The sequence below is a fragment of the Bubalus kerabau genome, chromosome 15 (assembly GCF_029407905.1).
Source record: "Bubalus kerabau isolate K-KA32 ecotype Philippines breed swamp buffalo chromosome 15, PCC_UOA_SB_1v2, whole genome shotgun sequence".
In the NCBI taxonomy this organism is placed as follows: Eukaryota; Metazoa; Chordata; class Mammalia; order Artiodactyla; family Bovidae; genus Bubalus; species Bubalus kerabau.
This window is the reverse complement of record NC_073638.1, coordinates 39,010,394-39,025,782: the sequence shown is the minus strand read 5'-3', so window position 1 is coordinate 39,025,782 and position 15,389 is coordinate 39,010,394. Positions and strand designations below refer to the sequence as shown.

Here is a 15,389-nt window from a genome sequence, read left to right as displayed (position 1 = left end):
ATGAGTCCAGATCAGTAGGAGGGAGATAAAAGCTTTCCTCCATGATAAAGTTGTATAACAAGTGCCTTCTAAAGTACCTTTACGTTATATGTTTAATGTGTTTTTAGAATATTTGAGGCAAGTTATCTGTAATTACTAGATGCTTTAAATAGTTTTCAGAATAATAATACTTAAAAGTTACTTTCTAATTCTTACTGTGCTGTGAGACACAATACTTTGACAACAGTTAAAATTTTGTAAGCACTAATTGCTCCCCACGAAAGCATTAGGAAGTGGCAAAATCACATACTCCTATTTGACTAATAACATGACAGAAGGGTCATATAGAATACAGACTATGTCATACATTTAAACCTTTAGAAAAACATTGCTGAGGAAAAAATGAAGATGAGCTGGAGTAAAATTATTTCATGGTCATAACCTTTTGAATTTTCTCAAAATGAATGGATTTATCTGACATTTGTTGTTAATAACTTTGGTATAGTAGCTATGTAATTTTTTAGTTACTAGGTAGGTATTTGGTACCTTTTAACCTTCTAGGGCAGCTGTGACTTATATTAAAAAAAAAAAAGACCAAAACCAGAAACATCTGAGTTACTCTGAAGCAGAATTGCTAAGAAGTATCAAAAGATATGATGATTAATTCTAGATTAACAGCTCTCTTAGAGTTAATACATAAATAATTTATTAGAAATAATTTATATTCCATTCTGGTTTGATCTTTCAGTAGAAATCCATAGTTAATAAATAGTGGCTGACCTTTATTGAATGCTTACCTTGTGCCAGGCACTATGTGCAAAACACTTTGTATATGTATTTAATTATTACAGCAACTCTTCAGGGTAAGTGTTGGTGTTACTCCCATTCTACAAGGTCATACAGTTAGTGTTAGAGCCAGTGTTTGTGAACTTTTAATGATTGGACCTTAGAGCTCATGCTCTGGTAGGGACAAATGTTGATAAATCCCATTTTGCAGATATGGACAGTGAGTCTCAGAAGTTGTGTAGCTAATAGATGCTGGATATAACATAGATGACTTGATAACAAATTCCTTTCTACTTTATAGCATTATTTCCTCAGTAGATAAGAAAGTAAGGCAAAGATGATGGAAGGCTTTGTGATTCAGTGGGAAAAGTAATCTTGAGAGTTGGATAGTTTATTGGTAAATGTAGCTGGTACACGCTGAGTGAAAATAGCTTAATTTCCCAAAGGCGATGGCAAAAAGCTTGGTACCTTTTTCACAAAAATTAAAAGAGAAGATGGCAAAAGCAAGAAAGAAGTTGGTGAAGACCAGAGAAAAACAGAGTTAACAACAGCAGGAATGAGTCAGTTTATGGATTAGGGCGGTAATGGGAAGCTTATCTCCTAGGAGAGATAAAGTATGATAAAGTGAAAGTCTCTCAGTCATGTCAGCTCAGTCATGTCCGACTCTTGGCAATCCCATGAACTATACAGCCCGTGGAATTCTCCAGGCCAGAATACTGGAGTGAGTGGCCTTTTCCTTCTTCAGGGGATCTTTCCAACCCAGGGATCGAACCCAGGTTTCCCACATTGCAGGCAGATTCTTTACCAGCTGAGCCTCAAGGAAGTCCAAGAATACTAGAGTGGGTAGCCTAGCCCTTCTCCAGGGGATCTTCCTGATCCAGGAATTGAAGTGGGGTCGTTGCATTGCATGCGGATTCTTTACCAATTGAGCTATCAGGGAAGCCCAAAGTATGATAACAGACGATCAATTAAAAGAAAAGATAACACCATACAGAGTAAGACCTGTACAGAAGTGTGGGAGTGTTTAAATACAACTTTTAATTTTCTTAAAATTATAGCATTATAATAAAATACAATCACCAATGTTCACTACAGTGATTTAGGATGAATTAAGAAAAGGTTAAATTATTGATATATTTAGAATTTTTTCTTTACCAAGGTGTTATATTGTTTGGAAATGATTTCCATTCAAATATAATTTTGATTCAGAAGGATAAACTTCTTTCTTTTGTGAAGCATTCATGTTTTTCTTGTTTGTATTTTCCTCTTATTCATTAAGAGATAATTCTAGACCCACAGGGTTTTAATAGTGAGATGTAAATTAATACTAGTTTTTCCTTTTAAAAATAAATTATTTGAAACTATTAGTAAGACATTAAAGAATAAAAATAATACTTACTTTTATCCCAGTGTTTATTAAGTTTGTCTCCACATGAAAACTTTAAATAGTCCTTACTTCAACTAGAAAAACTTCTTTTCCCTGAATTAGTTTTAAAAAACAAATCTAGCTCTTTGAGGGCTACTCAGTGACTATATAGCTCACAGGGGTAGTTATACTCGACTAATATTCTCCCCGTTGCCACAGACTCCCAGGCACTTGTGTTCTTCCCCTTTGCCCTTCCTTCCATTAAGATATATGAGTCCTACTCTATATTAGAGGTGTTGTTCAGTCTCTGAGTTGTGTCCAACTCTTTGTGACCCCATGGACTGTAGCACACCAGGCTGCTCTGTTCTCCACTATCTCTTGGAGTTTGCTCAAATCCATGTCCATAGAGTTGGTGATGATATCTAACCATCTCATTCTTTGCTGCCCCCTTCCCCTTTTGCCTTTAGTCTTTCTCAGCATAGTGTTTTCCAAAGGTCGGCTTTTCACATCAAGCGGACAGATATTGGAGCTTCAGCTTCAGCATCAGTCTTTCCAATGAATATTCAGGATTGATTTCCTTTAGGATTGACTGGTTTGATCTCCTTACAGTCCAAGGGACTCTCAAGAGTCTTCTCCATTACCACAATTTGAAAGCATTGGTTCTTTGGCACTCAGCCTTCTTTATGGTCCAACTTTCACATCCATATATAACTATTGAAAAAACCATAGCTTTGACCATATGGACCTTTTTTAGGCTAAGTGATGTCTCTATTTTTTAATACACTGTCTAGGTTTGTCATAGCTTTTCTTCCAGGGAACAAGCGTCTTAATTTCATGGCTAGATTCTGTATAGACAATAAAAAAGATGTGAGTTAATACTTCAGTATTTACCACCATAAAACCTAGCTATATAATAACTATGATTGAAGAATCTGCCTTCTTAAAGCGTGGTAGGTGCAAAGTTCATTTTCAGTTTTTTTGTGAGAGCTGAGATTGACTCAGCCGTTTTCAATGTCATTTTAAAATTAAAACTATTTGGTAGCCTAGTATAAGGATGTTTTTAAAAAACATGATATAATTTATAGCTTTTTTTCAAGTGACTTTTAATTGTAACTCTTGAGCAAATTATTTGATAATGTACATTGACTGCAGTGTGTAGCAGATAGTATTATTACCTCATCACTGTATTTTTTCATATCCTCCAAATAGGTTGAAAGATTCTTCAATCATTTAAAGCAATGATTCTCAAACTTTTGGTCTCTATACCCCTTTATACTCTTAAAAATTATTGAGAACTTCAAAAAGGTTTTGTTCTTGTGAGGTTTTATTTCAAATATCTTATTGACATTTATCATAGTAGATTCTAAACCAGAGACATTTTTAAAGGAAGAGAATATATGTACAAGCACACATTCCATTAGCCATCAAGAGTGATGATATCATCACAAATGTAGCTTTGGAAAATTCTTCTCTATACTTGTGAGAGAATGAAAGTGAAAAATAAATAATGTTTTAGTTTTGTTATGAAAATAGTTTTGACTTTGTGAAATACCTAAAATAGCCTGAGAGACGCCTAGAAACTTACCACACTTTGAGAACTGCTGCAGATTAAGAGGGTGCAGTGTTGCTTAGACCATTTAGGGACAGCCTTCTGGCACATTCTTAGGGATATACCAATAGGGGCAAAAATCTTTATGCTTTAAGGAGAGAGCTGACTTTTGCAGATATCCAAAATTAATTTGAACCCAAGATTGGCAGTAAAAATTCCCTTAAAACTTTCAAACAGGGAGGCATCAAGGGGGCTTTAAAACCACAAGGCCTATTTTATGTAATAATGCCTTCTTGTGTGTTTTGTTGCCGTCTCTGCCATTTGTTTACTCATGTTTTATTATGAACCACTTATAATTGGTAATAATTATAATTGGTATGATGGTTTAGTCGCTAAGTCATGTCTGACTCTTGCAACCCCATGGTATGTAGCCTGCCAGGCTCCTCTGTCCATGGGATTCTCCAGGCAGGAATACTGGAGTGGGTTGCTGTTTCCGTCTCCAGGGGATCCTCCCAACCCGGGGATTGAACCCAGGTCTCCTGTGCTGCAGGTAGACTCTTTACTGATTGAGCCACCAGGGAACCCCTATAATTGGTATAACCACTAATAATTGTTTCCCAACACACTTTTTTCCTCTATTGAGAGGTTATTTGTTCTTACTCATTTTTCATTTTTCATAAAACATTTTTTGTGCCTGCTCAGTGCTGGGCATTTGACTTGATATAAAGGGTTGAATTCAGGAATAAGAGTCGTTCCTTTAATGGAACCTACAGTCTACAGTGTTTTTAAGAAGTGGGTTGAGGAAGAGAGAGTGTAGAGGTGTTAGGAGAGATTGGATAGGAGCAGTTATTGAAGCTGATGTCTTAGTTGGAATTGAGGGCCTAAGTAAAATGTGAAAGAGTTGGGCATCTTCTCTGGAGTCTCCAGGGTAATGCTTCTAAAATTTTTCCTCATCAGTAAGCCTTATTTGTAAAGGAAATGATTATTTTCTACTCAAAGCCTGAAATTTCATATAACTTTTTTAGTTTAAACATATGGCCATTATATTACTCTAATCTGATAAAGAGGACTACAACCAAAAAAAAAAAAAAAAAAGTGATGAGGTTTGGATTTTAGAAATCTGATCATTTTAAACATATATATACTGCTTATGTCTGTGCTGAGGGATCATACAGTCCCCAAGTATTTGTCTAAATATTTGACTACAATACTGTATAAAATTATGTCATTTTATTTTATGCTTTAAAATATTATATCATGTTTTTTAATTCCCCTTGGCACATCCTACTGATTATTCCTAGGGTCATTCATTCTCACGTATATATAGCGTAGCTGCTAAATCAATAAAATGAGTTCTTTTTATATCAAGCAGCAATTAATATGTACACTTAAAGTTGTTAAACATTTAAATAGAGTCTACTATGATTTTGAAACAGGAATAAAAGAGCATAAGTGTAGGGCATATACTGTAGTATGACATTGTCTTCTAGCAGAATTTCTGAACTTCAGCACTCTTCACATTTTAGGAGAGTTAATTCTTTATTGTGGGGAGCTGTCCTATGCATTTTAGGGTGGTCAGCTTTCTTGGCCTGTGCCCACTAAATGCCAGCAGCTCCCTTTCCTCACCATCCCAGTTGTGACAAGGCAAAATTATCTTTTAGACATCACCAAATGTTCCCCGGGGGCTAAAATTGCCCCAGCTTGAGAAGTGATATGCAGCAATGTCCTGGGGAAAATAAACCTCATTGCTGGCAAGGATTGAATTAAAATAGCTGACCATGAAATAAATTCTGGAAAGAGAAGAAAGTACATTAAAGAGAGCATTAGTGGACTTAGTAAAGTAGGAACTAATTGGGGTACCAGTGGGTTAAAGGCATTGGAAAAAATGGCTTTGAATAACAACATGGTGGCTAGAGAAGGGAGGAGCATCAAGTTTGAGATGTAACTTGTGAAGCAGCATGATCAATTCTTGGTGGTAGTGGTGGAGATATCTGATATGAAGAGGAATTAAAGGTCATTGGCAGTCTGGGAGAATGAAAAAATGAATTCAATGTGTTAAAAGTACTTTTCTGGTTATATCTCAGGCTCCTTTTTCTCTGCTAGCCCCTTACATATTCTTCAGAATTTGTCCCAGGCCTAGATCTCTTCTTACTAGGTCCAGTTAGGTGATTACTCAGCACCTTCTGTTGTATGTGAGACGAACGATTGTATTTTAAAATAGATTTGGAAAAAGCTTCATGTAGTCTGGACCTTGGGTGCTCATCACTGTTGCTACTGAGGGATATTCTCCTAGGGCTACATGTGTGGTTTATAGAATCAGTAATCTGATTCTCTCTTCCCTGAACTCGGGACTCACAGAACCAGTTACCTCTATGGCATTGATCTTCTGTGGAGTCTCATTGACACTTTACAGTCAACATGAACAAAACTGAACTCCTCTCCATAGGTATTCTTCCAGTGTTTTCCACCTAATGAGTTTATTCACATAACAAATGTTTGTCAGCACTCTGTTATCTGGGGCCTGTGTGCTAAGCACAATAGATGTGGTCCCTGTCCACATGGAGTTTGTATTCTTTATTCCTTCTCCTGTCATTGGCCAAGTCTTACTGAGTTATTTTTAATTTCCCAAACATAAACGCTCTATTACTCTTATGTGGTTGTATGTGACACTTTCTCTGCCTGAAACACTGTTCTTCTACTTTATAATCTCAAGTCCTTCCCCATCAGGGCAAGTTGTTGCTCCCGTACAGACTCATAACACTGTTGTGTTAGCCCTGTTTTATTACTTATAACACTATATTTTAACTGTTTCCTTGTTTAATTTTTCCTATAAGATTCTAAATAACTTGAGGCAAAGGTCATTTTCTTGTTTTCTCAGTGTATGGAAAATACTCATTTTATCTGAAATGCTTAGTAAGTATTTTATTAATTACTATAAAAACAGTAATATTGAAGTCATTAGCTAAAGGTGGAGAAGACTATTACTTACTAAAAATCATATAGGAAGGTAAAAGTGAGTGCCAGGTGTGTTTTATAGACTTTTTTTTTGCCCCAGATTTAAGACTGTCTGCTTAAACTACAAGTATGGATTTTAAATGGATTGGAGAGTCAGGGTGTAATAGAACAATGATCTGGAGGTCCCATCTATAAAATCTAGGGTAAAAAATTAAATTTGACTCACAGTTGAATGTATGTTCGTACTGTAACCATCTTGGGATCTGACTGATTCTCTAGTTAAATTTATTCCTTTGAATATATCTTAGGAATATTGAATTTTCTATTTTCAAATTAAAATCCTATATATATGATACTTCACAGGTTTTTCCAGCTTCTGATCTTAATATTTCCTTAAAAACTTTTTTTCCTTTAATACACTTACCTTTTTTTTCCACTTTAAAATTTTTCTAAGATTTGAGGTAGAGTGTAGTTAATGGCATTTTACTCTAATCTGCTAAAGAGGACTACAGCCAAAAAAAAAGTGATAAGGTTTGGATTTTAGAAATCTGATCTTTTTAAACATTGATCTGATAAATATACTGCTTATGTCTGTGCTGAGGGATCATACAGCCTGATGAAAAAAGGCATAAACAGTTAAAATTTAACTTTGCAAACTGCTACCTCTGTGTCCTTGGTGAGTTACTTAACCTCTCTGTTTCTCAGATTCCTCATCTGTAAAATGGGGATAGTATTTTCCATACAGAATGATAGCAATTTAAGCAACCTTAGGATTTGCATAGTTGAAATCTAAAATATACTGATCCTTGGGGGAGAAGATGGTGATGATGGATTTTAGAAAGTTGAAAAATACTGCCCTAAAATGTTTTTCTCCTTTGATAGCTTTTTGACAGATTGAGAGATGAAAATCCAGATTTTAGGGAGAAAATTATAGCAATCAACAGTGAACTCACCCAACCTAAACTGGCTCTTAGTGAAGAAGATAAAGAGATCATCATAGATTCTACTAATATTATATTCCACTGTGCAGCTACAGTAAGATTTAATGAAAATTTGAGGTAAGTAAAGGTATTTGTATGATATTTGAACTGCAGCATAGTTAAAAGATCTAATTTGAATTCTATTTGTTAGTCAAGTCATTTTGAAAATGTTTTGAAAATGTTTGCTCTCTATTGTAGCTTTCAGTATCCTACAGCATGTTAAAAGAATTTTCCTTCTCTTAACAGTTAAAAACATGGGATTGCTAGTGTATGTTTCTTAGAAGTAGTTGCTGTGAATTTAAATGTGGGGCAGGGAGAAAGCAAATGGGAAGTGTGGATTAGAAGAAAGAACTTTACCTTGGGTAGGAGTATTAGTCTTAACAACTAATAGTGTTTATTTCCTTTTCCCTCCATTCTTTCAGAAGTGTATTCTCCAGCAGCCTTATTTTTCTACTTCACATATATTGATCTGATATTAAATATTAAATAGTTGGGCTCAGGTTTTGCAGAGAAAGAAAAAATGGCTTATACATTGAAGTCATACCTTGTTTTTGTTTTAAAATTTTGGTATCACTGTAAATAGGGTACACTAGATATAGGTTTACTTTAAAAACAGTTTGGACTTCCTTCAAGATACCTATTTCAAGAAAAAACATAGCTTTCCAAATGGTCACTATGTTTTAAAAAGTCTCACATATATGCAATTCAAATAATGATGCTTAATTCAGGGCACTTTTGATGTTATACACAGTTTTATAATATAAATCTAATTATATGGTCTTAGATCGGTTAGAATGGTGTATATTTTTTAGGTTTCATGATTTCTTGAAGGGCTTCTTAAAATGTTTTTAAGTTCAGTTCTGATTATAAAGGACTTTGAGATTATCCCCCATATTGTCTGTAGAAGTGCAAATCTTAATTGACACTGTGTGACATGACAGTTCAGCACCAAAACATTACAGAGAGTTCTGCTTATATTTCAGGTGAGGGAAATGATTAATAGTCCCTTATGTTTCTTTAACAATGTTTTATAGTTTCAAGGTGTTTTCTCACTCATTATTTCATTCCGTGCTTACATTACCCACTTTTATATAATGGGCAAATCCATTTTATACTTGAGGAAGCTGAGACAGCACTATGTAGTGGAAAAGGCATGAGCTTTGGAATTACATACCTTGGTTCTAATCTTGGCTTTATCCTTTATGATCTGGTGATAATTATTTATTTACTTTTTAGTTCTTTTTATGCAGCAGTTATGTGTTCAAGATTCAGAAGTGACAAAAGAATCTTATTAGAACTTAGTATAATCTCATTTTCATAAAATATGTGTGTATACATACATATTTTACATACATATCTTTTAATATTGGCCAGGTATTATATTTGGATAGTGTGATTATAGGTGGGTTTTTATTATGAAATAGTCAATCTATTGGGTATTTTCCCTTATTCTAGCTTTCATGTTTTTCATAACCAAAAAAGAGTTCACATAACATTATGAAAGTGTTTTGAGGAAAAAGGTATATTCATACTTGATAATTGTGGTATAATCCTCAAAGGGAAAACTAGATGTTTTCAAAAGGGATATTGTTTTGCAAACAGGCAAAATTCATTCAGGTGAAACTCATCTAAATAGCCTTATGAAAAGGACCCAAGTGTAATACTTTTGGGGCAAACATTTTCTTTCCTCTTTGTCTTCCCCTTAGGATAAGCAACATTACCATTAACAAAAGGGAAAATTTATTATTATTATTATTATTTGTTCTTTCACTAGAGATTGATGAACATTTATTGTTCTTCTCTTCTTGCCAAGGCATGTATGTTTATTCACCTAATCGCAGTTGTTACATTGAAATTACTGTTTTCTATGAAGCAGTTTTAATGGATATTGATGTCTAAGTGGTGATATTACAACATTCTAAAATAGTGTAGGTTGACATAACTACTTTTTACAGAGCAGTTATTCTTTTTTTTAATGGTTAGAATTTTTATGTCTTTTTTTCTTAATATATATTTTATTGAAATCTAGTTGCCGTACCATGTTTCAAGTGCACAGCAAGGTGATTCAGTTATTCATATACACATATATTATTTTTAAGATTGTTTTCCATTATAGGTTGTTACAAGATATTGACTGTATGTGGTTCCCTGTGCTATACAGTAAACCTTTGTTGCTTCAGAGCAACTATTCTTTATAGCCACTTTTTATGTTAGCTCACAAATAAAAAATGATTCAAAGCCTTTACTTCCAGGGCAAAAAAGTCTAGATTTTACTCCCCAAACTATATTTTTGGATAAATCAGAATAAATTGCACACAAATCCTATTTGCAAAGTCCATATAGGCTAATAGAATATGCTTAAATAAGCATAAAATAGAAAATGTGGAGTTACTGAAGAGCATATGTTAAAGTGCTATGCTAATTGAGAGGTAGCAGAGCTCATTTATTTTTCACATATGGTGGTCTATAAATCTTGAAGTGGGGAGAAATGGATATCAAGATTAGGAATTATAAAGAAATACTGACAAAAGGAGAGAGTGATATTGAGGATAAAAAAGGGAGTTACTTAAATAGTTGATCATAGTCTGGTATCCCTTAAGTATTAAGGAAAGTGAGGGTAGGCAGGGCCAATGGAGTTGGGAGTAAAGAAGTATCAAGAGACTAGAGACCATGATGAGAATGTAAAACAGGATTAAGTGCAGAAATGGAAGGACAGATAATGTGGTGTGGGGAAAATTCATAGTATGAGGTTTTAGAGATGGAACAGTTGGGGTAAGAAGGCCCAGGGTAGGAATATGAGAGTAGGTGTTCCGAAAGGAGTGGAAGTAAAGATCCATAATTAGAAAAGATTAAGAAACTGTTGAGTTTAAGGGCATTGATACTCAAACTTTAGAGTGTATTATGCAGCTTAAGAATTACTGGAGAATGTGTTAAAAATGCAGAATCTTGGACTGTGTTTGCCAAATTCAAATCCTGTAGTTTTGAGATAATAACCGGGAATCCTCATTTTTAGGAAGAACCTAGGATATGACTTATTTTATTTTTTTAATATAAATTTATTTACTTTAATTGGAGGCTAATTACTTTACAGTATTGAATTGGTTTTGCCATACATTGACTTGAATATGCCACAGGTGTACATGTGTTCCCCATCCTGAACCTCCGTCCCACTTCCCTCCCCATCCCATCCCTCTGGGTCATTCATCCCAGTGCACTAGCCCCGAGTATCCTGTCTCATATATCAAACCTGGACTGGTGATTCGTTTCACATATGATAATATTATGTTTCAATGCCATTCTCCCAAATCATCCCACCCTCGCCCTCTCCCACAGAGTCCAAATGACTGTTCTATACATATGTCTCTTTTGCTGTCTCGCATTCAGGGTTATCATTACCATCTTTCTAAATTCCATATATATGCGTTATTATACTGTATTGGTGTTTTTCTTTCTGGCTTACTTCACTCTGTATAATAGGCTCCAGTTTCATCCACCTCATTAGAACTGATTCATATGTACTCTTTTTAATGGCTGAGTAATACTCCATTGTGTGTATGTACCACAGCTTTCTTATCCATTCATCTGCTGATGGACATCTAGGTTGCTTCCATGTCCTGGCTATTATAAACAGTGCTGCGTTGAACATTGGGGTACATCTGTCTCTTTCAATTTTGGTTTCCTCGGTGTGTATGCACAGCAGTGGGGTTGCTAGGTCCTATGGCAGTTCTGTTTCCAGTTTTTTAAGGAACCTCCACACTGTTCTCCATAGTGGCTGTACTAGTTTGCATTCCCACCAACAGTGCAAGAGGGTTCCCTTTCCTCCACACCCTCTCCAGCATTTATTGCTTGTAAACTTTTGGATAGCAGCCATTCTGACTGGCATGAAATGGTACCTTATAGTGGTTTTGATTTGCATTTCTCTGATAATGAGTGATGTTGAGCATCTTTTCATGTGTTTGTTAGCCATTTGTATGTCTTCTTTGGAGAAATGTCTGTTTAGTTCTTTGGCCCATTTTTTGATTGGGTCATTTATTTTTCTGGAATTGAGCTGCAGGAGCTGCCTGTATATTTTTGAGATTAGTTGTTTGTTAGTTGCTTCATTTGCTATTATTTTCTCCCATTCTGAAGGCTGTCTTTTCACCTTGCTCATAGTTTCCTTTGTTGTGCTGCTGCTGCTACTGCTAAGTCACTTCAGTCGGGTCTGACTCTGTGCGACCCCATAAATGGCAGCCCACCAGGCTCTCCCATCCCTGGGATTCTCCAGGCAAGAACACTGGAGTGGGTTGCCATTTCCTTCTCCAATGCATGAAAGTGAAAAGTGAAAGTGAAGTTGCTCAGTCATGTCCGACTTTTTGTGACCCCATGGACTGCAGCCCACCAGGCTCCTCCATCCATGGGATTTTCCAGGCAAGAGTACCGGAGTTGGGGTGCCATCGCCTTCTCCACCTTTGTTGTGCAGAAGCTTTTAATTTTAATTAGGTCCCATTTGTTTATTTTTGCTTTTATTTCCAATATTCTTGATGGTGGGTCATAGAGGATCCTGCTGTGATTTATGTCGGAGAGTGTTTTGCCTATGTTCTCCTCTAGGAGTTTTATAGTTTCTGGTCTTACGTTTAGATCTTTAATCCATTTGAGTTTATTTTTGTGTATGGTGTTAGAAAGTGTTCTAGTTTCATTCTTTTACAAGTGGTTGACCAGTTTTTCCAGCACCACTTGTTAAAGAGATTGTCTTTTCTCCATTGTATATTCTTGCCTCCTTTGTCAAAGATAAGGTGTCCATAGGTGCGTGGATTTATCTCTGGGCTTTCTATTTTGTTCCATTGATCTATATTTCTGTCTTTGTGCCAGTACCATACTGTCTTGATGACTGTGGCTTTGTAGTAGAGCCTGAAGTCAGGCAGGTTGATTCCTCCAGTTTCATTCTTCTTTGTCAAGATAGCTTTGGCTATCAAGGTTTTTTGTCTTTCCATACAAATTGTGAAATTATTTGTTCTAGCTCTGTGAAAAATACTGTTGGTAGCTTGATAGGGACTGCATTGAATCTATAGATTGCTTTGGGTAGTATACTCATTTTCACTATATTGATTCTTCTGATCCATGAACACGGTATATATTTCTCCATCTATTTGTGTCCTCTTTGATTTCTTTCACGAGTGTTTTATAGTTTTCTGTATGTAGGTCTTTTGTTTCTTTAGGTAGATATATTCCTAAGTATTTTATTTTTTTTGTTCCAATGGTGAATGGAATTGTTTCCTTAATTTCTTTTTCTATTTTCTCATTATTAGTGTATAGGAATGCAAGGGATTTTTGTGTGTTGATTTTATATCCAGCAACTTTACTATATTCATTAATTAGCTCTAGTACTTTTCTGGTGGAGTCTTTAGGGTTTTCTGGGTAGAGAATCATGTCATCTGCAAACAGTGAGAGTTTTACTTCTTCTTTTCCAATTTGGGTTCCTTTTATTTCTTTTTATGCTCTGATTGCTGTGGCCAAAACTTCCAAAACTATGTTGAAAACAGTGGTGAGCATGGGCACCCTTGTCTTGTTCCTAACTTTAGGGGAAATGCTTTCAGTTTTTCACCATTGAGGATAATGTTTGCTGTGGGTTTATCATGTATGGCTTTTATTATGTTGAGGTTTATTATGTTTATCATAAATGGATGTTGAATTTTGTCAAAGGCTTTCTCTGCATCTATTGAGATAATCATATGGTTTTTATTTTTCAATTTGTTAATGTGGTGTATTACATTGATTGATTTGCAGATATTGAAGAATCCTTGCATCCCTGGGATAAAGCCCACTTGGTCATGATGCATGATCTTTTTAATATGTTGTTGGATATTGTTTGCTAGAATTTTGTTAACGATTTTTGCATCTATGTTCATCAGTGATATTGGCCTGGAGTTTTCTTTTTTGTGTCATCTTTGTCAGGTTTTGGTATTAGGGTGATGGTGGCCTCATAGAATGAGTTTGGAAGTTTACCTTCCTCTGCAATTTTCTGGAAGAGTTTGAGTAGGATAGGTGTTAGCTCTTCTCTAAATTTTTGGTAGAATTCAGCTGTGAAGCCGTCTGGTCCTGGGCTTTTGTTTGTTGGAAGATTTCTGATTACAGTTTCAATTTCCGTGCTTATGATGGTTCTGTTAAGATTTTCTATTTCTTCCTGTTTCAGTTTTGGAAAGTTGTACCTTTCTAAGAATTTGTCCATTTCTTCCAACTTGTCCACTTTATTGGCATATACTTGCTGATAGTAGTCTCTTATGATCCTTTGTATTTCTATGTTGTCTGTTGTTATCTCCATTTTCATTTCTAATTTTATTGATTTGATTTTTCTCCCTTTGTTTCTTGATGAATCTGGTTAATGGTTTGTCAATTTTATTTATCTTCTCAAAGAACCAGCTTTTGGCTTTGTTAATTTTTGCTATGGTCTCTTTTGTTACCAACAAATCACAAAAGAAATCAAAAAAGAAATCAAAATATGCATAGAAACAAATGAAAATGAAAACAGAACAACCCAAAACCTGTGGAGAACTGTAAAAGCAGTGCTAAGGGGAAGGTTCATAGCAATACAGGCATACCTCAAGAAATAAGAAAAAAGTCAAATAAATAAACTAACTCTACACCTAAAGCAACTAGAAAAGGAAGAAATGAAAAACCCCAGGGTTAGTAGAAGGAAAGAAATCTTTAAAATTAGGGCAGAAAATAGGATGTGATTTGGAGAAGGCAATGGCACCCCACTCCAGTACTTCTGCCTGGAAAACCCCATGGACAGAGGAGCCTGGTAGGCTGCAGTCCATGGGTTCGCTCAGAGTCGGACAGAACTGAGCGACTTCACTTTCACTTTTCACTTTAATGCATTGGAGAAGGAAATGGCAACCCACTCCAGTGTTCTTGCCTGGAGAATCCCGGGGACGGAGGAGCCTGGTGGGCTGCTGTCTTTGGGGTTGCACAGAGTCGGACACGACTGAAGCAACTTAGCAGCAGCAAGATGTGATTTAAATGACAGATGTCTGGGTCCCCTGCCTTGGTCGATTAATTGGCTCCTAGACATCTGTTTCTATATCTTCATTAAGTTAAAAAGAAAAATCAGCAGCATTAGTGATGAAATCAGTAATGTAGGTAGTATTTTTGTAATCAGTGATGTAGGTAGTATTATCAGAGATAGGAGAGTGGTGAGGGAGAGATCACAATGGCCTGGGTAATTTATTGAAAATGTAGTTTCCCAGGACTCAGTTTAGACATTGGAGAGTGTCCAAGGATGAGTTCCTGGTCTATGTCTTAGAGGTGTTATCAACACAGATTTTGAACAACCCAATATAGAAGACAGGTGAATAAGAAAATTTATTAGCTGTTCAAGTTGAGGTTTCTCCTTTCTTGAAGTGATTTCTGTGTCTGCATTTATGATGGACCATTATTACAAAGATTTGTTCATTTTGCTCTCCCCACCAAAAGCCAGTGTTACATAAAATGCATTTAAGAATTCATATAACCAAAACATAGTGAGAACTTTTATTTTTGTTTAGCACTACTGAATGCTTTCAGATCTAACACGTCAGGATCTCAGCCTAAAGTTCAAGGTGTAGAAATTGGATGGTGGTAAAACAAGAGTGAGGATACTAGCCTGGCAGGGATATTAAGAGTTATTTATGTGGGCACAAAAATGCCTTCAGGTTTGGGCTCTCAGTTGCAGATGAATGGTAAGAGGTGAGCAGACAGCACAGGTGTGCTTCCTTTGTAAAGTTATTCCTTATTTTCAGTGACCCAGAAATTCTGTCAC

General features: G+C 35.7%; 1 protein-coding gene across 8 annotated transcripts in view; it reads left to right on the top strand.

Moving 5' to 3' along the window:
• FAR1 (fatty acyl-CoA reductase 1) overlaps positions 1 to 15,389 on the top strand; it is a 76,279-nt gene that overhangs the window by 35,784 nt on the left and 25,106 nt on the right. For all 8 annotated transcript variants that reach the window (XM_055548561.1, XM_055548563.1, XM_055548562.1 and 5 more), the window contains one exon: positions 7,518 to 7,693. In XM_055548561.1, coding sequence (XP_055404536.1) covers positions 7,518 to 7,693 — 176 coding nt within the window. The remainder of the gene's footprint in view (positions 1 to 7,517; positions 7,694 to 15,389) is intronic.